Source organism: Staurois parvus, unplaced genomic scaffold (genome assembly GCF_062004578.1).
Source record: "Staurois parvus isolate SC_StPar_1 unplaced genomic scaffold, SC_StPar_1.0 ptg000137l, whole genome shotgun sequence".
Classification (NCBI taxonomy): domain Eukaryota; kingdom Metazoa; phylum Chordata; class Amphibia; order Anura; family Ranidae; genus Staurois; species Staurois parvus.
This window is the reverse complement of record NW_028317933.1, coordinates 5,367,544-5,393,785: the sequence shown is the minus strand read 5'-3', so window position 1 is coordinate 5,393,785 and position 26,242 is coordinate 5,367,544. Positions and strand designations below refer to the sequence as shown.

Below are 26,242 nucleotides of genomic sequence, written 5' to 3'. Positions count from 1 at the left end.
GGAGGAGTGGAGGAGGTTAGTTGTTAGGTGAGGTCAGGTGTTAGGTGAGGTTGGGGTAGGCTTCCCTGAAGAGGAGGGTTTTCAGGGTGCGCCTGAAGGTGAGGAGGGTAGGTGACAGTCTGATGGATTGGGGTAGGGAGTTCCAGAGGATGGGGGAAGTCCTGGAGAAGTCCTGCAATCGGGCGTGAGAGGAGGAGACCAGGGAGCTAGAGAGTAGGAGGTCCTGTGAGGAGCAGAGGGCACGGGTAGGGTAGTATTTGGGTATCAGGTCAGTTATGTAGTTTGGGGCGGCATTGTGAATGGCTTTGTAGGTCAGAGTTAGCAGTTTGAATTTGATGCGTTGGGCAATCGGGAGCCAATGAAGGGATTGGCAGAGGGGGGAGGCAGATGTGGAGCGGTTGCTGAGGTGGATGAGTCTAGCCGCTGAGTTCAGGATCGACTGGAGTGGGGATAGTGTTTGTTTGGGTAGGCCAGTGAGAAGGGAATTGCAATAGTCCGGGCGTGAGATGATGAGGGAGTGTACGAGTTGTTTGGTGTCTGGGGTGAGGAATGTGCGTATCTTGGAGATGTTGCGGAGGTGGAGCCTGCAAGATCTAGATAGCAGTTGGATGTGGGGTAGGAAGGAGAGGTGGGAGTCCAGGGTGACACCCAGGACTTTGGCGTGTGGGGTGGGAGAGATGGTGGCGTTGTTAGTAGTGATGGAGAGGATGGGGGGGGCACGGGGGGGGGGGGGGGGGAAGACCAGGAGCTCGGTTTATAATTTACATCCATTAAAGTGGACATTGTAGCCCGTGTTTGATCTACAGTTGCTGCACAGGTGATCAGTTTTGACTCCAGCCATGTGATGACTTGACAGTTCAGTTGAGGGCAAAGCAAATATGACAGTTATCACTCATGGCATTCCTTGAATGGATTGCATTTTTTTTTCTCCACAGAAATGCATTGAAAAGCGTGATTCCTGTGTTTTTGAGCCTTTTTGCACATTGCCACACTTTTTTGTGCGTTTTTCTGCTCAAAATGCAATAATTAAAATAATGTGATAATAAATGATGAAATCAAATGATAATCAACGAAAAAATCGAATATTAACCACTTACCCTCTAGAGGATTTACCCTCCTTTCCTGACCAGGCCATATTTTGCGATATGGCGCTGCGTTACATTAACTGACAGTTGTGCGGTCATGCAACGCTGCACCCAAATTAAATTTGTCATGTTTTATCTCCCCACAAATGGAGCTTTCTTTTAGAGGTATTTAATCGCCTCTGAGGGTTTTTTTATTTTTATTTTTGCGCTATAAACAAAAAAAAGACCGACAATTTTGAAAACCAACCAATATTTTTGACTTTTTGCTGTAAAACATATCCAGTAAAAAAAATTAAAAAATCTAATTTTGCCATAAATTTAGGCCAAAATGTATTCTGCTACATGTCTTTGCTAAACAAAATCCCAATATGTGTAAATTAATTGGTTTACGTGAAAGTTGTAGCGTTTCACAAATGGTATATATACTGGAAGTTGTTTTTTAATTTTTTTTTTATACTAGTAATGGTGGCGATCAGCAACTTATAGGGGGACTGCGGCAGGTATTTTGACACTGGGGGGGGGAGGGGGGATTGACTAACTGTCACTGACATCCCCAGTGACTCTAATACAGTAATCAGTGCTAATAAAAAAGCATCGACTCTGTACTAATGGCACTGGTCAGGAAGGGGTTAACATCTGGGGCGATCAAAGGGTTAGCTGTGTATGTTCTTTACTAGGGAGGCACGCTGTTTTGTATTGCTCTGCTATGCAGAGCAATACAAAGCAGTGTGCTGGAGCTGACGGGGTAAAGATCTGTATTGTTAACATACAGACCTTGTCAGTGAGAGTCGGTGATTGCCGAGTGGTGGCAGGGAATCTCAGGCCGGCACCCGGTGATTGACAGCTGTAGCAGCCAGTGGTGGTGCGGGTAGGGAGTGCGCACCCCTTACCCAGAAATACAAAATCACGTGTGTATATACGTGATTTTGCACAGGGGAAGCAGTTAAAACAAAAGTGTGTGTATGTATGTATGTATGTATGTATGCATGTATAAATATATATAACATTTTTGAATAAAAAATAAATAGGTTAAGCCTAATTCCTGACAAAAATTTAAAAACAAAAATTAATAACAATTGAAAAAGCTTGAACCATTGTAACAAATGATGAAACCTGATATTTTTTCTGTTGGCTATTAAAACAACCTGTCAAAGCTCAAGAATGCTGTAAAAAAACGTGACAGATGTGAATCCAGCCGAAGTGTCATTTCTGTCTACTGCCCCATTTCTCTGCTATCTGCATGTGTCAGTTTTGACCAGTTTTCCTGACACCAAAAATGGTGATGGGAGGGAGCTTCAGCAGATTGACAGCCTTAGCTCTTTTCCTGTGAGTTGTGTGGAGGGGGTGTGTCCCTTCCTTCCAATCAGCTCTCAGAACTCTCCTCACTGAGCTCTGTAGTGTGAAATTTCAGCTGTCAGCCCCCTGTTTTTGACAGCTCAGACAAATTTTATAAATTACATATTTTGAATGGATGTAGAGAAGAGAAGACCACTGATAAACAGGTACAACTTGTGTAAGAGGATTTGTTTCATCACTGTGTATAACCTGAGGCCAGTCACTTCACTGGATATATGTAGGGAGAGAAGGTAGCGCTGCTCCAGGTATCCCCATATCATAACCCCTTTGGTTATTAATAAGCAGTGAGGATAGTGTGATATGTGTGAACCTTTTGGGTCCCCCCCCCCCCCCCCCGCACTGGCATACAGTATGGTATTTTTTTATGTTTCTTTTTTTTTTTTAGCTGCTTTCCTATACAATAAACTAGATATGCGCTTTAATACATCTTCCCAGACTTTCCTTGGATATATATATAGGGGTTTACAACCACTTTAAATTTCTCTTTAAGAGATTCTGAATTTAAAATCGGCATGACATGCATGCAAAGTGTAGACGGGATGCTGCCATTAGTGTTTGGAGTTATAGGTCTGTGCGTCTGACCACCATATAGTGTTCATGGCCTGCTTGTTGTAGAGAATGATGACAGATATACGAGTCGTACCCATGTGATCTTTATCTCTTGTGTCCAACCTCTTAGACTCTCTGTCCCAGATTTGACTCCAAATATTGGCTTGTTCTGGTACTTCTTCGCGGAGATGTTTGAACACTTCAGCTTGTTCTTCGTGTGTGTCTTCCAGATCAATGTGTTCTTTTACACCGTGCCTCTGACCATCAAGTTAAAGTAAGTTGCACACACTTTACTCATTTTTAACAGCTATAACATATGAAATGTCAATGTAAACCTCTGCCCACTTTTCTGAATATTGTTCAATTAAAACGCAGTCTTTCTTGATCCGTTGAGTGGTCGTTGTCGATTTTAGTATTTAAAGCTTTGCAAATTGATTTTCTCAAATTGTTTCTATTGATTATTATTGTAGAGAGCATCCCATGTTCCTGATATTTGTACAGCTGGCCATTATCTGCATTTTCAAGTCATACCCCACCGTGGGAGATGTGGCACTCTACATGGCTCTGCTTCCTATGTGGGCCCACCTGTCCAGATGTAAGTCTCTTACAAGCTTGCTGCAATGTTGTATCTTAAAGTTGAACGCCAGGCAATCCACTAAATACACCGATAACATGCGTATATGCTAGTGCAACCTACAAGAGCACAGCTCTGCCGCACAGCCCTATTTGGCAGTGGAAGAGAGCTAATCTGAGTCTGCCGCAGGTAAATAACACTACCGATTGACTCCTGTACAACCAGCCTGCCCATACATGGATAGACATTTGCCTAGTTCCTGCTGAACCAGATGATTTTTGATCCTTGTATGGCTACCCTTACAGGTCTCAACAACTACCCCCCCCCCTCCCCCCATTTCCTTACCAGCCCATGATTAGACAGCAAGTGGAGAAGCAGCATGCTGCTGATCACATCTTTATGTCCTCTTGCCAGCATGTTGCTTGGGTGGTGAATTCCTGAACTTGATTTTTACCTACAGGTGAGCTTATAATAAAGCTTACTTGTAGGTAAAATGAATATCTCCTAAACGTGCACCGTATAGGACATGTGCCAGTGAGCAGCCCCAGCACATGTGCTCTAAAGGAACGGCATACCCATGTCATTCCTTCAGAGCTTTGTGCCGAGGCTCCCGTGTGAATTAGCCGGAGTGACGTCATTGCAGCACTGCCATTTAAGCGAAGCCCGGCAGGAAGACCAGGTGAAGATGGAAGCCCAGGCTATCAGTGGAGGGCTTTGTTTCAAGGCAAGTCTTTCATAATGTGCTAGTATACATTGATTATGGCATTACCTTGCGGGAAGAAAGATGTGTGGGGGTTTTTTTTTAACAAGTCTACTACCACTTTAAATGATATACTAATATCATCACTACTAAACAGCTAAACTGTTTTAGCTGTTTAGTAGTTAACCAACCAAAAAAAAATAAAAAAAAATGATATATATATAATTTATTTTTTTTCTCTTTTAACAGTAGAACATTTCATTAAAGATTTCTTAAAGTAAAAATGTACAACAAAGATTTTTACACTAGCACCGGGGCCCAGCAGACCCTGACCCATCAAATGAGATTCATCTTGCGGCTAAGGAGCAACAAGAGATCAATTTGTTCAAATAAACAGTAATGGATAAGTTCACCTTTAAAAAAAAAAAAAAAAAAATAATAGTAATTATAAATGCACAGTTTTTGCAGGTCCAGAGTGCTTTTTTTTTTTTTCTTCTAAGGAGCCTGCAGAGCTTTGCATCCATGAACAGTAGATTGCGGGTGCAATGCCAGGCTCTTGCAGACTCTTAGGTGCGCTATCCTTCAGTGACAACCAGGAAATCTTTCAGTTTTGAAAAAATTTCCTCTTGCTTCCTGTTTTTGATTTTGTGAAAGTAAGTGTAGAAATACATCCTCAATTGGGCACAGATGGAAAAAAAAAGTGAAACTGAAAGTGGTTATAACCCTCCTTTACTATCCAAAATGAAAAACGTTTTGCCTTTAGTTCTACTTTAAGCCGTATTGGACTTGGTTAAAGTAGATGTAACCCTGATTGAATGTAATACTTGATTTGCTAAAGCACTGTGTATAATAAAACACTGACTTTTATTTTTAATATTGTTTCCAACTCTTTATCCTGCTGATCTCCTTCAACCTCCCACTTACGGTCTATATGCACTCATTTGCCAAGGATATGCATCAGCTGCTTTAAATATCTGTGAAAACAGATTTAGGATAAGGAAAACTCATCTTTTGGAAATAATTATCAGAGAACAGTTTGCATTGTGTACTATATCTCTATGTATATTATCTCTATGTATGTCTTAGCTCATTGTTGCTCTGTTTTTTGTTTTTTTCCATTCTTACAGTCCTGCGGAACATCTTCATAGTCTCGTGCATGCTGGTGGTATGTTCGCTACTCTTTCCAGTTCTTTGGCACTTGTGGATATACGCAGGCAGTGCCAACTCAAACTTCTTCTATGCCATCACATTGTCATTTAACGTGGGCCAGGTAAGTCTTGTCACGGAGCATAGTTTCAGATTTGTTTAGAGTGCAAAGCCTGTATGTATTAATAGATACAGGAGCCATATGACCGCATGTTCCACCTGTCCTGTTAAACATCTCTTACAAACCAGATAATAGGCTGCTCAGTTTTTAATAGAGCCCATTGGGTTTATTTTCTTCCCATCATCCTATTCTCCTAGCTTGTTGTATTACAACTGATGTAAAAGAATAGTGCTTGCCATTGCTCACCACCTTCGACACGACACATAAATAGGCAACTTCAGTCACAGAGGCACCAGCTAAACGGCTCCAACAATTTGCCCTCCTTGAAGCTCGGCAAGCTCTGACATGACTCCGTACTACTAGCAGGGCACGCAGCGAATGACAAAAGTGACGCTTCTAACCTGTTAGCTAGGTGTCTCATCACACAGCGGGAGGAAAGAATGTTACATCACTTTCAACGCTTAACATGCCATCACTTTCACACCTGTAAATCATGCAGTGTTTTAATTTTTTTGTCTAACCTCTGTACCTGGATTGAAATTCCACCGGTCTCTTCTGAACCAGCCAAATTTCGATGCATGTATAAAGTGGATCACTCCCTCAGCTCTTCCTCATGTCACATTGTCAGCACCCCCCATTGACTTCTCCATCACATCCAACAACGCCACCATCAAACCCGCCCCGCAGGCCAGAGTACTTGATGTCATTCTGGACTCCAACCTATCCTTCCAGCCCCAAGTCCAATCTTTAACAAACTCGTGCAGACTCCACCTCCGCAACATCGCCAAAATCCGCACGTTCCTAACCCCAGAAACCACTAAACAGCTCATCCACTCCCTCATCATATCACGACTCGACTACTGCAACTCCCTCCTCACTGGCCTGCCTCGCCGCTGGCTATCCCCGCTTCAGTCCATCCTGAATACGGCTGCCAGACTCATTCACCTTTCCAACCGCTCCATCTCCGCCACCCCCCTCTGCCAATCCCTCCACTGGCTTCCGATTGCGCAACGGATCAAATTAAAAATCCTAACGCTGACATACAAAGCTGTCCACCATACTGCCCCGAACTACATCACTGACCTAATATCCAAGTACCGCCCAGCACGCACACTCCGCTCCTCACAAGACCTCCTTCTCTCTAGTTCCCTGGTCTCCTCCTCCCATGCCCGCCTCCAGAACTTCTCCAGGGTGTCACCCATCCTCTGGAACTCCCTGCCCCAACCCATCAGATTATCACCTACTCTCCTCTCCTTTAGGCGCACCCTGAAAACCCACCTCTTCAAGGAAGCCTACCCCACCCCCTGCTAACTTGCCAACCTCCTCCACTCTTCCTACCACTCCATCCCCCACAGCTATCTCCTCCTGTACCACCATCCCCTCCCTCCTAGATTGTAAACTCGAAAGAGCAGGGCCCTCGATCCCCTCATGTTTTGCATTGTATTGGTATTGTTCTGTCACATGTTCTGTCCCTCTTTGTAATGTACAGCACTGAGCGAACCATTGGCGCTTTATAAATACTGTATAATAATAATAATCCAGAGAGAAACCGCTGGAAGCACACAGTAACATCCAACAATTGTAAAACTTCAATATTTTAGGACAGACTTAACCGCTTCTGCGCCGCCTTATAGCATAAATAATGCTACAGGTTTGCACGGGTGTGCAAAATTATGTATTGATACTTGATTTTGCAGTTCCAGGTAGGGGGCTCGCGCACCCTACACACGCCGCCATTCGTGGCCTCGGCTGTCAATCACCGGGATCCGGCCGGTGATTCCCCACCGACACCTGGCAATCTCCGAGTATTATTGATGAGGGAGAGACCTGTATGTAAACAATACAGATCTCTCCCCTGTCAGCTCCTGAATGCTGCTTTGTATGGCTCTGCATAGTATTCATTGGATTTGTTTTTTCAATCATGGAGGTTCAGCATCCTACGTGGGTGTTGCCACCGCTTCCTTTTTTAGGCCGCTATATACAGCACCCTGCCAGCCTCTCCCCCCAGCCATGATGTGCCTGCATTGTGAAGAGAAGTAAAGCGGCCCAGTGATGATATCATTGGCACTGACATGCAGCATATTATGAAAATGGAAAGGTTTTATTTTAAGTTTCATTAGCATGTTGTTGAAGGGAAAGAAGGAACAAAGGGGAAGGCAAAATATGAGTAGATTAAATCGACCATGGAGTGAAATATTTTTCACACACTTGTATTTCTCCTCTTCAGATTCTCCTGGTGTCAGATTACTTTTACGCCTTCCTTCGGAGAGAATACCACCTCCATCACGGACTCTACCTAACCAAGAAGGATGGAACTGAAGCCACTCTCATTTTAAAATAAAGCCATGGAGGGACTTTGAAGATCAGGGAAGCGGCTTGATGGAGGGCAGCGCCCTCCTGTGGAACAGAGAGGCACAGCTCAAGCCTGTCCCTCCGTAACATTTTAAAGGACAAGCAAGAGGACTCTTTATTACTACTTTTTAACAGTACAGTGATTTTTGACAAGGGTATTCAGCATGGATCTCATCCTGTCCCCTTCTAACAAACATGTTGCAATATCATTCTTTGCTGAGCATGAAGCACCATTGAAGGAAAAAAAAAAAGCAAAAACAGATGGTATTAATGGAAAAGGACAAGTAGGCATCTGAAAAGCAGACAAGTCCATTTGCCTGTATGAAGCCTGTTTTGTGTAGGCTTGTTTAGGCCTGAATTGCTTATGAATGAAAATTCCTATAGATAGAATACAGTGCAGCATGTTTGGGGTGAAGGCTGATGGACAGTTGTTGCTGCAGTGAGGCACCTGGTGATATCCTCTGCAGGTCTTTTCTAAGCCAGATGTCCATCTTTTATTTCAGTTTTGTTACCAAGGGGAGCTGCACTATTGTTTTTATTATTTTTTATTTTTTTTTAATAATCATCTCTGAAATGGTAACACAGCATTATTGTGGGGCTTGACAAATACCAAGTTATGTGTAGAAAATGCTGCTGAAAATGTACAGGGTTTATTCAGCCTTCTGTATTGGTTTCCGTAAAGTGAGCCCGTTTTTTTGCCCATGCGGGGAAGAATAGGTACACATGTTGTGGCCCTATCAGCTGATGGTACTTGCCTTCCTTCAATTCGCTTGCCACCAGGAGTCCTTGTATGAGCCGTGAGCTGGAGCTTACACAAGGCTAGGGACTATTCCCCCCCATGTGACAGCAATGGATCCCTGAACAGCCACCTGGATGTAGCAGGTATTTTTCATTGCTTCTTGCAAAGGAACGGTGAAGTAAGCAGCTGCGGGGCCCATCGTTAAAGTCACTCTGCTGCTTTACCCTGTATTTGCAGAACACGGGTTTACTTCAAAGAGTAACTTTGTATTTGGAAAAACAACTAATATTCCAGTTACCCTCACCTTTCTTCTCAAATCTGCCAAAAGCACTACAGCCCTTAGAGCCAGTGCTGTTCTGATATGTTGCATTTTTATTCTGGGGGCCATTTTTCATTATGTCTGGGCTTGCCACATGCATGACACTTCGTGTATATTTACACACTATTGTTGTATTGTGGTGCATTACTGCTCGGCATTAACACGCTATCTGTTAAGGCAGCCCATTTATTTTCAAGGGCTGCCAATGCACTTATAAACACTCCATGATCTTTTATTTTCCCCCACACAATGCACCACAATGCACAGATGTGCTGCAGTACAGGTGTTTTGCCTGCTACTCTATAGTGTGTTAGGGTTCCATTTACAATGAATGGCACTGAACTTGGAGGCATTGACATGCGTAGAAATGCATGTTACCACAATACTGAGGTCTCAATTGACCCTGAGGAGCAAACCTGCAAACACAAACCTAAGCAGCCTATGACAGCAAGGATGTCTGCCTCTCATATCTAATTCTATAGGCAGTTTTGTTGAATATTGGAAACAGTTACCCTTTAACACAAAATCTCACTGGGATTACAAAATGTAACTGTGAAAATAAGTGCTCTTTGGTTAAATAGAAATAAATTCACACAGACAGAACACCTTCCAGAGCAGTGGAAGCTGTTATTGGGGATAGGAGGGAGTGGAGGTTGCTGGTAGCCATAAATTTTAACCATATAGTGTAGCTGACTGCATGCCTGAGGGTGGACTTACCTTTTAAATGGCCAAAGGACTGAAAATACAAGCTGCTTTGCAGAATACATGCCTATAAAGAAACCGTGATTGCAGAAATTGTATATTTGCTGTGCTGCCTATGGCTTTGCTGATGGCCACTGTGGACTAAATCATTTAACTTGGGTATTGTATACGGGGGATTTACGAAAACTGGTGTAGCTGTGCATAGCAGCCAATCAGCTTGTAACTTTAGTTTATTCAATTAAGCTTTGACAATAAAACCTGGAAGCTGATTGGTTACTGTGCTGAGCTGCACCAGATTGTGCACTCTCCAGTTTTAGTAAATATCTCCCTGTGTCCACAGTAGCTGTGTGCCCAAGTTATGTCTGTACAAGGAGTGGCTGAAACGTTCTTGGCTGGTACAACAACTGATCAAACAACAGAAGAGGTCATTCAGCGCCAGTGTTGAATGAAAGGCAGTACAATATTTTGATCAATGGTAGGCAAAGACTGGCCAGCCATGGATACTGATTGGATCAGTGCCTACAGGTCTAAAAAAAAAGAAAAGTCAAGCCATTTCACCTACATTCACCCTGAACAAATGCTCCTGTGTATTCTCACCCATGCTATGATATATATTTTGATTTTAAAGGAATAGTCCACATCTATTCTGTAATTTCTGGGTAGATGCTGAAAGTCTGAGTCAGCCACTTACTTCTCTCAGAGCGATAACGATCTCAATACTGAAGATGGTGGAGATTTGAAAGAGTCAGTGGGTGATTCAGTCCACCAGGGTTTACTTATATCAAAGTAGGGGCGGACTGACCATTTGGAAACTCGGGCACTGCCCGAGGGCCCGGGGTCAGTAGGGGGCCCCATGAGATGCCCCTGGTACCTTTTTCATAGGCTTTTTTGAGTTTGGGCAAGGACACGAGCCCCATGATCCCCTATTGCCCAGGGGCCCCATGAGTTGTCAGTCCGCCCCTGTACCGAAGAGCTCAGTTTTGGGTAGAGTGAAACATTCAACAATCGATAATTTGAGATGCTTTCCCTGGCTCTAGAACATCCTACACTGACAGTATTGGTGTGTTAAATCCGAAAACATATACTGTAATGATTTGCCACAGAACAATTGCATTTTCCATGGTCAAGTGACAATTCATGGCATGCTAATCCTCACAGTGTTCACATAGATCCTCAGCAGATTTGGAAGTTTGTTCCAGACCATTCCAGCGCCTTTTCAATAAGCGAGTTGGATCATAATACACTAGATCCATAATAGGGTTAAAGAGAACTTATCACAACCTCATGTTTGCACTGTTGTCTAATCTCCTTCTAAGAAGTGCTTGCTCCATGACTGGTACATCAGAAGTAAAACATGGTGGCAGCCATTGCTGACCACCTTCTGAAAATGTAGATTGCTTGGCTGCTATGTTACTTTGAGTAACTGACCTGGATCAAGTGTTCAGGTCAGGAGAGCGTGAGAAAAGTCATAAGCCCGTACCTGTTTGTAATTCCCAGAAAACCCAGAGTCAGCTTGGGAACCAGGCAAGCTAACATTGCCAGAAGCAGTGCTCAGCCTTGGCCGTCTCGCCTGGATCTCTCAAAACAGGCTTTCTTCTTTAAGCTATTTAAAATTTGCAGCTGTTTTCAATGGGGGTCTTTAAGTTTGTGGTTTGTTGATCTTTTTCTCCAGTCAAAATGTTTGATATTCCTTGAGTTCCAAACTAAAAAACATTTTATTAATTATGGGGGGCAGATATCTCTAAGTGCTCTCTGCAAGACCTCGCAGTGTTTATGCTGCAAAGAACACTCCGTGATAAGAAGAAAGCTTGGCTTTGATGGGTCATGAGCAGGGGCGGACTGACCATTTGGAAACTTGGGCACTGCCCGAGGGCCCGGGGCAAGTAGGGGGCCCCATGAGATGCCCCTGGTACCTTTTTCATAGGCTTTTTTGAGTTTGGGCAAGGACACAGGGGCCCCGTGATCCCCTATTGCCCAGGGGCCCCATGAGTTGTCAGTCCACCCCTGGTCATGAGATCAGGCTCCCATTTCTTTCATTCACTATATGAGGTTTTACTTGCTTCTGAGTCAATAAGCAAGCAAAGTGGAAGGCACTTTTTTTTTTTGGCTGAGGTAACATCATACTGCTGCTTTAGAAATGGGCACCTTAGACTTTGGTGTATAGCAACTTAGTGCCTGTTCACATATATGCAAATTGGATATGGTTTGAACCACATCTAATCTGCATGACATGTGAAAAAACATTGCTTCCTATGGTGCCTGTTCACATATGTCCGGTGCACTGGCGGTGCGGATTCAGTGCGGTTTGAAAAAGAGTCCTGTACGATTTCTGAGCAGTGCCTTCAGGTTCAGGTGTGGATTACAGGCTATTGAATTCTCTGGGAACTGTTTCTAAACCGCATATGTGTGAACAGGATAAGATCCTGAGCTAATCCTGTCCTGAACCTGATGTAAACCTGACCTGAACAAGTGAGCAACTACTGTATCACTTAGCTGTGACACCTGAGCTTCAGTCCGCACCGTACATGTGTGAATCAGCTCTGATACCTATTGAAATTGCATTTTGCTTGAAACTGCACCAAAGTTGCAGCGAACTAATATGCGGACGTGTGATGCTCTCTGAAAGACCTGGCTGGTCATAATAATAGTTGAAGATCTAAAGGTGAACTAGTTTCCAGTACATCCCTACTGTACTCAAATGGCATTGATCCCACACTGAATAACGCCAAAAATGCAATAATCACGAGTCCATCCACTAATCTGCCTATCAATACATACAGCTTGTAGTTAGTTTATTCTTTTCTAAACCCCTCCACCATGTGGGATCAAAAGCATTCGAGTATTGTAGAGTCATAGTGGAAATTCACACCGATTCAAGTTCACATTTAGTGTTTCCTCTTTTTAGATTTTTTGGGGGACAGAGCAGCTGATTACTGAATCGCTGTTATATTTAATTTCATATATTTATAGCAGGAGAAAGAAGAGCGTAGAATTTTGTCATATAGGAATTCCAGATCTTGGAGCTAAAGAAAGCTGAATAAAAATTGGGATATGTTTGTCCAGTAATTGGGGGACCTAGGGGGCTGGATTTGAGCATGATCGGCCAATAAGGGATCACTCCTCCAGTGTCTGGAGCGTCTAGTTCTGCTGCTGGATTTTTGACATGCTGTGAGGTTAACAGCAATGCAACTGGAAAATGCTTATCATACATTTTCTTTACTTTTTTTTTTAAAGAGAATTATCTGTATGCACTGTAATGTTTTACATTTGACCTATATTTCTACATTTTATTTATTTGTGGGATGTGGGACCTGAATAAAGACATCTGTGAGGACAGACCAGAGACTTTTTATTTGTTCTTACATTGTTTGGACTGTTAGTCATTATGATGATACAAGGGATATATCACAAGTAGGTTAAAGAAATTGTCTTTGCAAGTGATTTCTTTTTTTAGCTTGCTGTTAAGGGTGACCTGCAAGCTAAACCGCTAAATACCCGCTTGGAATACACATAGGGAAGTTGTTTTACCTGTCAAGGATTTGGGATTCTGTCCATCCAGCTATGAGATGTACAGCTCCATACCAGATAGCAGAGCTGGGCTGGTGACCTTTATTTTTCTTCTCTGCAGGTACTGTGTAAATCTTGGTCACCTACCCAGTGCAAGCATGTGACTGCCAATCTCCACTCTCTTCCCAACCTCTGCTAGCTGAAGAAACTTCAGCATCTGTACCAATTTTGCATAGATTGAATGGTTGTTCCCCCCTCTGCATGGTGTGGTTTCTTCTCCTGACCACTATATCACTAGAGAGCGCAGTAGTAATGTGGAAAAAGGAATGAACCACAGTGCCTAGCAGGGGAAAAGGCATCCAACACTTCCAGGGGAGCTCAGGGAGATCTTTAGGAGTGGGGGTACATACAGTGGGGCAAAAAAAGTATTTAGTCAGCCACCAATTGTGCAAGTTCTCCCACTTAAAAAGATGAGAGAGGCCTGTAATTGGCATCATAGGTAGACCTCAACTATGAGACAAAATGAGAAAAAAAATCCAGACAATCACATTGGCTGATTTGGAAAGAATTTATTTGCAAATTATGGTGGAAAATAAGTATTTGGTCACCTACAAACAAGCAAGATTTCTGGCTCTCACAGACCTGTACCTTCTTCTTTAAGAGGCTCCTCTGTCCTGCACTCATTACCTGTATCAATGGCACCTGTTTGAGGTTGTGGACAGGTGTCTTTTATACTGATAACAAGTTCAAACAGTCACACTCCAAACTCCACTATGGTGAAGACCAAAGAGCTGTCGAAGGACACCAGAAACAAAATTATAGACCTGCACCAGGCTGGGGAGACTGAATCTGCAATAGGCAAGCAGCTTGGTGTGAACAAATCAACTGTGGGAGCAATAATTAGAAAATGGAAGACATACAAGACCACTGATAATCTCCCTCGATCTGGGGCTCCACGCAAGATCTCACCCCGCGGGGGGACCTAGTGAATGACCTGCAGAGAGCTGGGACCAACGTAACAAAGGCTACCATCAGTAACACACTACGCCGCCAGGGACTCAGATCCTGCAGTGCCAGACGTGTCCCCCTGCTTAAGCCAGTACATGTCCGGGCCCGTCTGAAGTTTGCTAGAGAGCATTTGGATGATCCAGAAGAGGATTGGGAGAATGTCATATGGTCAGATGAAACCAAAATAGAACTGTTTGGTAGAAACACAACTCGTCGTGTTTGGAGCTTTGCAGCTTTGGGGCTGTTTCTCTGCAAAGGGACCAGGACGACTGATCCATGTACAGGGCAGAATGAATGGGGCCATGTATCATGAGATTTTGAGTGCAAACCTCCTTCCATCAGCAAGGGCATTGAAGATGAAACGTGGCTGGGTCTTCCAACATGACAATGATCCCAAACATACCGCCCGGGCAACGGAGTGGCTTCGTAAGAAAAATTTCAAGGTCCTGGAGTGGCCTAGGCAGTCTCCAGATCTCAACCCCATAGAAAACCTTTGGAGGGAGTTGAAAGTTCGTGTTGCCCAGCGACAGCCCCAAAACATCACTGCTCTAGAGGAGATCTGCATGGAGGAATGGGCCAACATACCAGCAACAGTGTGTACCAACCTTGTGAAGACTTACAGGAAATGTTTGACCTCTATCATTGCCAACAAAGGATATATAACAAAGTATTGAGATGAACTTTTGATATTGACCAAATACTTATTTTCCACCATAATTTGCAAATAAATTCTTTCCAAATCAGCCAATGTGATTGTCTGGATTTTTTTGCTCATTTTGTCTCTCATAGTTGAGGTCTACCTATGATGCCAATTACAGGCCTCTCTCATCTTTTTAAGTGGGAGAACTTGCACAATTGGTGGCTGACTAAATACTTTTTTGCCCCACTGTATTAACTAGTGGTGCACCAAAATGAAAATTCTGGACCGAAATCGAAAATTCAGGATATATCAAAGTGGACATTTTGTTGTTTTTTTTTTTTTTTTTTTCTATACAGTGAAGGAAATAAGTATTTTATCCCCTGCTGATTTTGAATGTTTGCCCACTCACAAAGAAATGATCAGTCTAAAAATTTAATGGTAGGTGTATTGTAACACTGAGAGACAGAATAGCAACACAAAATTCAAAAGAAATGCATGTTTAACAAATGATTTGCATGTTCATGAGGGAAATAAGTATTTGATCCTCTATCATTCAGCAGGATTTCTGGCTACCAGGTGTCTTTCATACAGGTAACAAGCTGAGATTAAAAAGAGTCTCTTAAAGGGAGTGCTGCTAATCTCATTTTGTTACCTGTATAAAAGACACCTGTCCACAGGAGCAATCAAACAATCAGAGTCCAAACTCTCCACCATGGCAAAGACCAAAGAGCTGTCCAAGGATGTCAGGGACAAGATTGTAGACCTACACAAGGCTGGACTGGACTACCAAACTATCGCCAAACAGCTTGGGGAGAAGGTGACAACAGTTGGTGCAATGACCTATACCTATAGTAGATGACCTATACCTATAGTAGATGACCTATACCTATAGCAAGGGAATTATCCAACTTTAGTCAAAACTGCACATTTTTTTTTTTCATCTACAGGTGCCCTTTACCTGCATAAGCAATTTTTTTGGTACAGGTGAACTATTCCTTTAAAGACTACATACAATTATAGTGATTGGGCTTAGATCTACTTGAAATAAACAGATCTGTATTTTTATGTTGTCTCCTGCGCCTTTTAGTAGCAGCCAGTGTGGCCCCATGCAACAATTACCTGGAGAGACCGTCACAGCTGTGATTCGGTATTGTCTCTCCTGTGCCACTTTCCCATGCTTGTGGACAAATGTTACCACGGTAACCTGAGTAGCAGTTGAAGATGTCTACATCAATGTTCTAATCAGTACTAGAGTGAGTAATACCCAGATATAGGACACAGCAAAGCTTGTCTCCGTATGTCTCTGCCCCGGTATACACTGCTTGGACAAACACAATATTGTATTTTCATTTAATTTGATCTGTAGGCAAATGTTTGTATAGAGAACCTTCATTTCTTTCTCATCTATTGAGGGGCACAGGAAGTCTTTAACCTTCTGTTTATTCTGCTGCCTACAGGATTGGCAAACAAAAAACTGTAGGCCAGCCCAGGATAACCAGCATGCACTTGCTTGAAAGACTAAGCAATTTTTATGCTAGTACTTTTTTTTTTTTTTTTAATTCAGGGCTCTTCCTTCTGCTGAAGTTTGGTCTCTTTGATTGCAGCTATCCAGCATGGTTGACCCCTAGCATGGATTTTGGACTACTGCATCCAGTAATGTGGAGACAGCCTGGAAGTGACCTTCAGGCATTGAGTTCAGTATGGGGACTGTTTCTACGTCCAGAGCCACTTGCCCTGTTTTTAAAGACTTAGTAAGTAGGCCAGTCAGGCCGAGCACCTGGAGCTATACAAGCTACATAGGTTTCTGTGTGCCTTTATTCTCCGTTCCAGCCAGTTTCTACCATGGAAGGGTTAATGGAGTAGGATTTAGTACTGGTACTGACATCTTTGGCTGGGTGAAGGTGTCCTCCATGCCTCCTTACCCAGCTTTTGAGGAAGCATCTGCCTGCTACTGCTTGCAAAGAGCCATGTGGAACTTGGTCACCTCTGGCTTTCCACCGCTCACCTGCTACCAGTTTTCTGGTTTCGTGAGTACCTAAGGCACACCTCTTACCCCAAGCCCATACATCTATACACTCCTTCCTGCGCCCTCTCCTGCATATTTTATATATGATTTACCAGCAAACTTAGCAGCTTCTGAGCCATTGGCTGCAGAGACTTTGATTCTAGGTCGCTCCACATCCTGACCATTGAACTTACCCCTGAGGAATCCATGTACTACTATCCCAATGACTGTTTCACTCTTTTTGATACAGTTCACAACACACTGAAGCTAGAAGACCAGCCTGTTGCTTCTATCAGTGCTTTTTCCAGCGTTGGGTCAGTTAAAACTCCAAAGGTCACACTTTTCCAATTCTTCTGTGAAAGTTGAAAACACCCTGATAAGCTGTCTTTTGTTTCTCTACTCCCTTGAACTTTTCATCAAGACCCTCCAAGCCTGGATTCCAGTCTGTCCACAAGGTCTGGCATTTAAAGTGTGACTCAGACAAGCCTTTCACTTTCCAGAATTGAGGGACATTCGATAACCTTTGTTGCCAACTTGCCTCTCGGAGGTGGTATTTCAGGGCTACATACTGGGGTTTCACTCCCTGCACCCTCTCAGTTTCTTACCTCCAACCTTCCTGTCAAGTCTTCTGGATCAAGGTATCATTGCCCCAATTCTGCTGACAGAACAATTTCAAGGATTTTACTGAAACCTGTTGACTATTCCACATCCTAAAGAGGGTATCCTCTCCATCTTGGATCTCAGAGCTCTGAATGATTTCATTTGAGCCCAGAAATTCTGCATGGAATCAACCAAATCTGTTATTGCCTCCCTTTCCGGCTCCTATGGACATCAAAAATGTATACCTGCATGTCCCCATCTTTTCTGCATATCAACATTTCTTACACTTTGCTGTGGGGTCCCTACACTACCCTGCCCTGTGGCCTCTTGTCTGTACCTTGGGTGCTCTCCAAGGTACAAACCCTAGTATTACCCCTGCTCCACTCTTGTAACATTCCCCATTTGGTTTACTTAGAAAACCTCCTGATGATGAAGAAACGGTCGTTATGAACTCTGTCAGACAACATGGCTTTAACGGCCCACATGTTACAGAGGTTTGAGTGGATACTAACCCTTCAGAAATTGCTGCTGGAACCAACTCATAATTTGGAGCATCTAACTTTGTCCTGGACACAGCTCAGGCCAGACTTTCTGGCCTTAGATTTGAGTTGTCCAGTCCAGGAGTCATCCGTCTCTCCACTTTTGCATAAAAGTCCTGGGTCTGATGCCTTCTTTAGGGCAGTCCTATTTGCCCAATTTTACTCTAGACCTCTACAATTAAAACATTCTGTTGTAATGGGCCAACCAATCTGGTCCCTGTACAGACCGAATTTCTTGTTGCCGAGGACTGGATTGTCCTTGGCTTGGTGGCTCAAGAATCCAACTCTGTAATGAGAAAGCCCTTCTATCCTGTCTTTTGGAGGATCCTCACAACACATGCCAGCCTGTTGGGCTGGGGAGGAGTTCTTGTCACCTCGTCAGTAAAAAAGGAAATGCTTGTCAGTATCTCATCTCCAGCTCAACATCTTGAAGCTTTGAATGATTTAGCTGACTCTGACCATCTTCCTAGAGGGTCATCTGATCCAGATCAGACAATGCCACAGCCATAGCATACACCAACCATTCAGGAGGAAGCAGAAGTTTTGCTACAAGAGTGGAAGATTGGATCCTGTCCTGGACAGAAGTTAATGTTCCAGCCTTATCTGCTGTGTACATGGATAGATAAGGCATGCATAGATAATTGGCAGACTTCCTCAGATGGCAGTGTCAGGAGCCAGGGAGACCCACAGCAACAAATTGCTAGTCACTGCTCTAGATAGCTGATATGATATAACTATGAGCGAACGTGCGTTGTTGGCAGGGGCGGACTGACCAGTCCAGTATTCGGGCACTGCCCGAGGGCCCGGGGTCAATAGGGGGCCCCATGAAATTCCCTTGGTACCTTTTATAGGCTTTTTTGGGTGTGCTCTGAGTGTGGGCAAGGACACAGGGGCCCCATGATCCCCTATTGCCCAGGGGCCCCATGAGTTGTCAGTCCGCCCTTGGTTGTTGGTCATTGTCAATGTCATATGTTGTTACCTAAAGGCCTTTTACAGGTGTGGTATAGTAATGGTTAACGCAGGCTTAGGAAGGTAAGGGCTGCAGAAAGGTTAATGATTTCTAGTAACAGAGCATGTATATAATTACAAGGATAGGCTCATTCAGTCACTTGACCTGTTACAGTTCTGTGGAGACAGCATCCAACATGAAAGCGATCCCTGAGTGTAAGGGTCAAAAAACACGATGTTCTTAAATACATTACAATATGTTTGTAAAACCCATACTTAACAGAAGGTGATGTTTTGGCTGTCTTATTTGATCTGTCACCAAAATATAGCAAATTTTTTTTTTTTTGTTAAAAATTTTCATTAACAATATTATAATAAATATTAAAACTTTCATTTTAATATTTATTATAAAAAAAATGGTTATTTTTAATTAATTACATTTTTAATGTCTTCATTCTCGAAGCAGACCTTCCACTGGTTGGATTTTAAGGTAATAGCAGGTCATTTTTTTCAGCAGTAAAGCCAGTCATAGATGGATCGAACTTTGGCTGGTTCAGCTGGTTCAACTTCAGAACAATCAGCCTGTCTGGTTTTTTTTGCTCGGCTATAGCCACCAGCAGTGATCATTGTATTCTGACAGTGGGAAGTTTTCATGAACACTGAATGCATTGATAAGGGAATTGAGCAATTTTCTTTCCTGCAATCGTGGTTGCAGGAAAGAAAATTGCTTAACCACTTGAGCTCCAGAAGGTTTTATGCCCTTCATGACCAGGGCATTTTTTGCTTTTCAGTACTGTGCTACTTTAACGGACAATTGCTTGGTCAAGCAACACATATACACAAATAAAATTTATATAATTTTTTTTCACACAAATAGAGCTTTTTTGGTAGTAGTTGCTCACCACTGTTTTTTTATTTTTTATTATATAAATGAAAAAAACAACAATATTTTCTGCTTTGTTATTAAACGTATCCAATAAAAAAAAATGTGTTCATACATTTAGGCTAAAACGTATTCTGCTACTAAAAGGTAAGCAAGCCAGGGTCCAGTAGCAGAAGAAGCAGGCAGGGATCAAGCAGAAGTGTAGTCAGTAAACAAGCGAAAGGTCGGTAATAAATGGTTGCAGGTTGGGATCAAGTGGAAGTGTAGTTGAGGAACAAACCAAAAGGTTGGTAACAAATGGTTGTGAAGATATGGATGAAGCAAAAGGAGCAGGACATTGGCTAGAGAGGAGCAAAAAAAATCCCAATAAGTGTATATTAATGGGTTTCTGTGAAATTTATAGCGTCTACAACCTATGGGATATACACTATATTGCCAAAAGTATTGGTCGGCCTGCCTTTACACGTATATAAACTTTAATGGACTCCCAGTCTTAGTCCGTAGGGTTCAATATTGAGTTGGCCCCGCCCTTTGCAGCTATAACAGCTTCAACTCTTCTGGCAAGGCTGTCCACAAGGTTTAGGAGGGTGTCTATGGGAATGCTTGACCATTCTTCTCGAAATGCATTTGTGTGACATCTTAGTCACTGTAAACAATGCCATCCTTTTCTGGACAAGATTTTATTTCAGCAGCTGTTGGCTGGGGAGTGATATCAGTGAAATAAAGGCAGGGACTTGTTATCTACAAATACATACTGAAATGTGGTACAGTAAATTGTGCCATACACGGCTCAAATTCTGACCAATTCTTCCTTAAAGTGCATCTATGGTCGAAAGGTAAAATCATATATTCATTCCTACGTTGTGTTTCAATTAGAATTCCAGCCTACTCTTGTTACTCTGAACAATCTTGAGGTTTGTAAACTTACTTTGTGACGATCCCCACACATTGACTTCTTTGAGTTCTGGGACATGTAGTCACCATGACCTGTGAGTAGGCACTGCTGTGTCACACATGTCACAGAGTCTGCCATCTGAACTGCAGAGGTGCTGAGAGGAGGAGTTTCAGGAGGCAAATTCATTACACAGGATCATTGATTGCAGGCAGCAAGGTACTGTGGAATATGTAGTCCTTAGAAATTGAAAGTAAACAGCAGAGGAGAAGCTACAAAGCATGCAGGGAATCCAGGAAGTTGTGGAAAGAGACAGTCAGCAGACAGGTAGAGCTCCCAATAGGAAAGGAGATTTTTCAAGTAGGCTTAATTGGAATGTTTTACCCCCTTCATTAGCAGGCCATTTTTTGCTATTTGGCACTGTGCTACTTTAACTGGTAATTGCACAGTCATGCAACACTGTACCCAAACTAAATTTATATAACTTTTTCACACAAATAGAGCCTTATTTTGGTGGTATTTGATCACCACTGCGTTTTCTCTTTTTTGCAATATAAACAATAAAAAACTGAACATTTTGCAAAAAATCCCCGATATTTTTTACTTTCTCTTATAAAACATCCAATAAAAAAAACTAATTTCTTTATAAATTTTGGCCAAAATGTGAAAAAAAAAAAAAAAAATTCCAGTAAGTGTACATCGATTGGTTTGCATGAACGTTATAGTGCCTACAAACTATGGTATATATGCTACAATTTAAATTTTTTTTATACTACTAATGGCGGCAACCAGCGACTTATAACGGGACTGCGAAAGTGCGGCAGGCATTTTGACACTAAATCATGCTGGGGGGAACTAACTGCCACTGACATCACCAGTGAAATAATTACAGTGATAATACTATACACTGTCACTGTATTAATGACACTGGCTGGGAAGGGTTAACATCTAGGGTGATCAATGTGTGCCTAACTATGTGTAATGTGTGTAAAGTAGGCTACTTTTACTACTAGATCTCTCAGTTTCTGACAGATTGCCCCCTCTGTACATAGTTCGGCTGAAAAAAAGACAAAAGTCCATTCAGTTCAACCATTAAAAAAAAAGAAAAAGTTATAATCAACCCACAGTTGATCCAGGGGAAGGCAAAAAAACCCCCCCGCAAAGCATGATCCCATTTAATCCTGCAGGGAAAAAAATTCCTTCCTGATCCCCCGAATTGGATATTCCTGGATGAACTTTACCTATAAATGTTAGTATCCAGTTATATTCCGTGTATCTAAGAAAGAATCCAGGACTTTTTTAAAGCAATCCACTGAGCTGGCCAGAACCAACTCTTGAGGGAGTCTATTCCACATTTTCACAGCTCTTACTGTGAAGAAACCTTACCGTATTTGGAGATTAAATTTCTTTTCCTCCAGACGTATAGAGTGCCCCCTTGTCCTCTATGATGACCTCAGGGTGAATAACTCTACACTGAGTTCACTATATGAACCACTGATGTATTTATACATGGAGATCATATCCCCCTTATGTATTATACATGGAGATCATATCCCCCCTTATGTATTATACATGGAGATCATATCCCCTCTTATGTATTATACATGGAGATCATATCCCCCCTTATGTATTATACATGCTGATCATATCCCCCCTTATGTATTATACATGGAGATCATATCCCCCTTATGTATTATACATGGAGATCATATCCCCCTTATGTATTATACATGCTGATCATATCCCCCCTTATGTATTATACATGGTGATCATATCCCCCCTTATGTATTATACATGGAGATCATATCCCCCCTTATGTATTATACATGCTGATCATATCCCCCTTATGTATTATACATGGAGATCATATCCCCCTTATGTATTATACATGGTGATCATATCCCCCCTTATGTATTATACATGGTGATCATATCCCCCCTTATGTATTATACATGTTGATCATATCCCCCCTTATGTATTATACATGGAGATCATATCCCCCCTTATGTATTATACATGGAGATCATATCCCCCCTTATGTATTATACATGGAGATCATATCCCCCCTTATGTATTATACATGGAGATCATATCCCCCTTAATCTCCTCTTCTCCAGAAATAATAAATTCAGTTCCTCTAATCTTTCCTCATAGCTGAGCTCCTCCATGTCTCTGATCAGTTTGGTTGCCCTTCTCTGTACTTCCTCCAGTTCCCCAATGTTCTTTTTGTGAATTGGTGCCCAAAACTGAACTGCATATTCCAGATGAGGTGTTACTAATGATTTGTACAGGGGTTACCAACACAGAGCTCTGTGCTGTGATTGCACACAGCCCATCAGCAGGTCCTGGCTGTGAATTATTGGCCGAGACTAGGCGACAGGCTCCCATTATGTACAACCACAACAGGTGCTGGGCGAGGATGCGCACAAACCTGGGAGTAGGCAGCGGCGTATGGGTACGTCGGTTTGCCTGCAGTGTCCGCCCATACATTGCGGACAGGTGGTCAGGAACTGGTTATATTGGATTTTCAGCTATAACTATTGTTTGCATTATTATTACAATGTTGAAGTTAAAAAATTAATTTGTACACTGTGACCATAGATTTGCTTTAATCCTCTGAATCACAATGAATCCTCTTTGGCACCACCCACCCAGCTTGACAAAAATGTACTTTTGCCAAAGGAGCTGGGTGGAAAATTGTCAGCAGAACAGAGACTACATCCAGTCCAGTGCAGTCATTGTTAGAGTATTCTGACATCCACGGGTGCTGGCTGTCAGAATACAACAGCTGGCAGGGAGATTCTTCCACCCATGCTGTTTAGCATGGATGAATGTATGTAGTATGTATCTCTTAGACCTATTAGAGAAATCTATATATGTATGGTTAGCCCCAGCACATAGGACTACAAAAGTTACAGCAAAAAGGTGTTTAAAATATATCTATAGGCAAAACTATTTTTTGTAGTTTTGGATGGGCTAGGAAAGGGTTAGAACCTATCAGTTTTTTTTATTGCAGTCTGTTGAGATTTACCTAGCCTGGTCAGGGTTGTCATCAGGACAGGTGATTCAAAATTCAAAATTTGTACGGCTGTAATGGTATCAAACTGCATCTGATGTGATTACACACAAGGACAGCTGAACTTTGATCCTCGATGGGTCCCTATGATCTTATCAGTAGTAGGGATTAGGGAATATATTTGGTTTTGGTTCATGAACAGTTTCATGCTTGAAGATGACAAATCCTATTGAAGTCTATGGGGAATTAATTTTGATATTCAATCTTGTTGGGGTAATAGGAAAGCTATTGTCAAACAAATGGCATGGGAAGCTGGGCACTGCCATGGGGGACATGTTTAGAAAGAAAAAAAAAACAAAAAAAAACAAAAACACATTATCTCTCTACACAGAATTATTAGCTCACCCTAAAGTGGTTGTAAACCTCAGACATAAAATATGAACAAAGCATATCTCTCTCTAGTGTGTACTTGTATAAATCCAGAGTACTAAGTGTCGTTTCTGTCTGCTGCCTCCTTCCTCTGCTGGCTGCATGAGTCACTGCTGATAAGTTTTTCTGACACCAAGAGAAAAAAGGGTGACAGAAGGAGCTCCAGCACACAGCCTGTGTTTGACAGCCTCAGTTCTGTTCCTGTGTGCTCTGTTAGGAAGCGTGTGTCCCTTCTCTCCAATCAGCTCTCATTGCTCTTCTTCTAACTCAGATCTGTAGTGTTTAATTTCAGCTCCCCGCCCTGATTTCTGAAATCTCAGGCAAGCTTGATTTGCTATAGAGAAGAGAAGACTGCAGATAAACAGGTACAACTTATGTAGGAGGATTTGTTTCATCTCCTTGTATTACTGGAGGATAGTCATGTCACTGGGTATATGTAAGGGTTTACAACCACTTAAACATCTCCAACCCACACTGACAATATGGCTGCTGTGAGTCCACCCTTTTATATAAATGTTAAGTTATTCATACCTATAAAGCTAATCTCTGGGGAGAACAATGCAGGGGCTGCCCCCACACTGCCCAGTTTAAATGCTCATTTAGGTCTAGAAAGCCACAAAAAGCAGTTTTACTTGCCCGATCCCTAGCTCTCCCATCAAATGGTGCTCTCCTCTAATCCCCTATGCTCTGGCAGTGGACTCTCCCTTGGTGCACTCATATCCAATGTAGGGCTATGGGCTCTGCATTGGCCTTTATGACATCAGAGGACCTGCAACCACCAGAGCTTAGTGGAGAAGATGCAGCGGATTGGTCTTAAACCCTGGAGGGAAGTAAAATTGCTATTTCCCGTTCCCTAGACCTAAATGAGCATTTAACCATTGCCATTTGGAATGGCCCCATTCTTGAAGTTCAGCTTTAAAATACTGGCTCATGTGACTCAGCTAACGAAGGCATACGAACTTTCATACTGATTGTTTTTTTATCAATTTTTCAATAAAAAAAAAAAACACACACACACACAAAAAAAACAGAAGACAATTGCATCCCTGCATCCAATGGAACTTTCCACACTGTTCAGCTATGTTTTTAAACAGCTCATCCACTCCCTCATCATATCACAACTCGACTACTGCAACTCCCTCCTCACTGGCCTGCCTCGCCGCTGGCTATCCCCGCTTCAGTCGATCCTGAATACGGCTGCCAGACTCATTCACCTTTCCAACCGCTCCATTTCCGCCACCCCCCTCTGCCAATCCCTCCACTGGCTTCCGATTGCGCAACGGATCAAATTTAAAATCCTAACACTGACGTACAAAGCTGTCCACCATACTGCCCCGATCTACATCACTGACCTAATATCCAAGTACCGCCCAGCACGCACACTCCGCTCCTCACAAGACCTCCTTCTCTCTAGTTCCCTGGTCTCCTCCTCCCATGCCCGCCTCCAGGACTTCTCCAGGGTGTCACCCATCCTCTGGAACTCCCTTCCCCAACCCATCAGATTATCACCTACTCTCCTCTCCTTTAGGCGCACCCTGAAAACCCATCTCTTCAGGGAAGCCTACCTCACCCCCTGCTAACTTGCTGACCTCCTCCGCTCTTCCTACCACTCCATCCCCCACAGCTATCTCCTCCTGTGCCACCATCCCTCCCTCCTAGATTGTAAGCTTGAAAGGGCAGGGCCCTCGATCCCCTCATGTTTTGCATTGTATTGGTATTGTTCTGTCACATGTTCTGTCCCCCTTTGTAATGTACAGCGCTGAGTGAACTATTGGCGCTTTATAAATACTGTATAATAATAATAATAATGTTTTTAAAAGTCCTGCTTGCTGCATTTCTTTATGCATGTAAAAAAAAATTGCACCCCATTGAAGTGAATGGAAAACACATCAATAATGCACCTGCAGTTGCGTTTTTATTAGTCATGTGTCCACATTTCACGGGTGCATGCCGGGTAATAGGCACCCAGAAAACACACCAAAAATGCACCAAAATCATATATGCATTTTTATTGTGTTTTTGCAATAGAGCAGTGTGAAGCCTTGGGGACTCTGCACTGCATAATGGGTTGTTCTGAATTTACAGCAATCAACCTGCAAAGCTTTCAGCCAAAAAATGTGCAAACTATGGAC

General features: G+C 42.7%; 1 protein-coding gene across 1 annotated transcript in view; it reads left to right on the top strand.

Moving 5' to 3' along the window:
• PIGU (phosphatidylinositol glycan anchor biosynthesis class U) overlaps window positions 1-12,981 on the top strand; it is a 35,781-nt gene extending 22,800 nt beyond the window's left edge. The window contains exons 9-12 of the mRNA XM_089673294.1: window positions 3,121-3,264; window positions 3,461-3,585; window positions 5,392-5,534; window positions 7,759-12,981. Of these exons, the coding sequence (XP_089529420.1) occupies window positions 3,121-3,264; window positions 3,461-3,585; window positions 5,392-5,534; window positions 7,759-7,872 (526 nt within the window). The 3' untranslated portion in view covers window positions 7,873-12,981. The remainder of the gene's footprint in view (window positions 1-3,120; window positions 3,265-3,460; window positions 3,586-5,391; window positions 5,535-7,758) is intronic.
• Window positions 12,982-26,242: the final 13,261 nt, after the last annotated feature.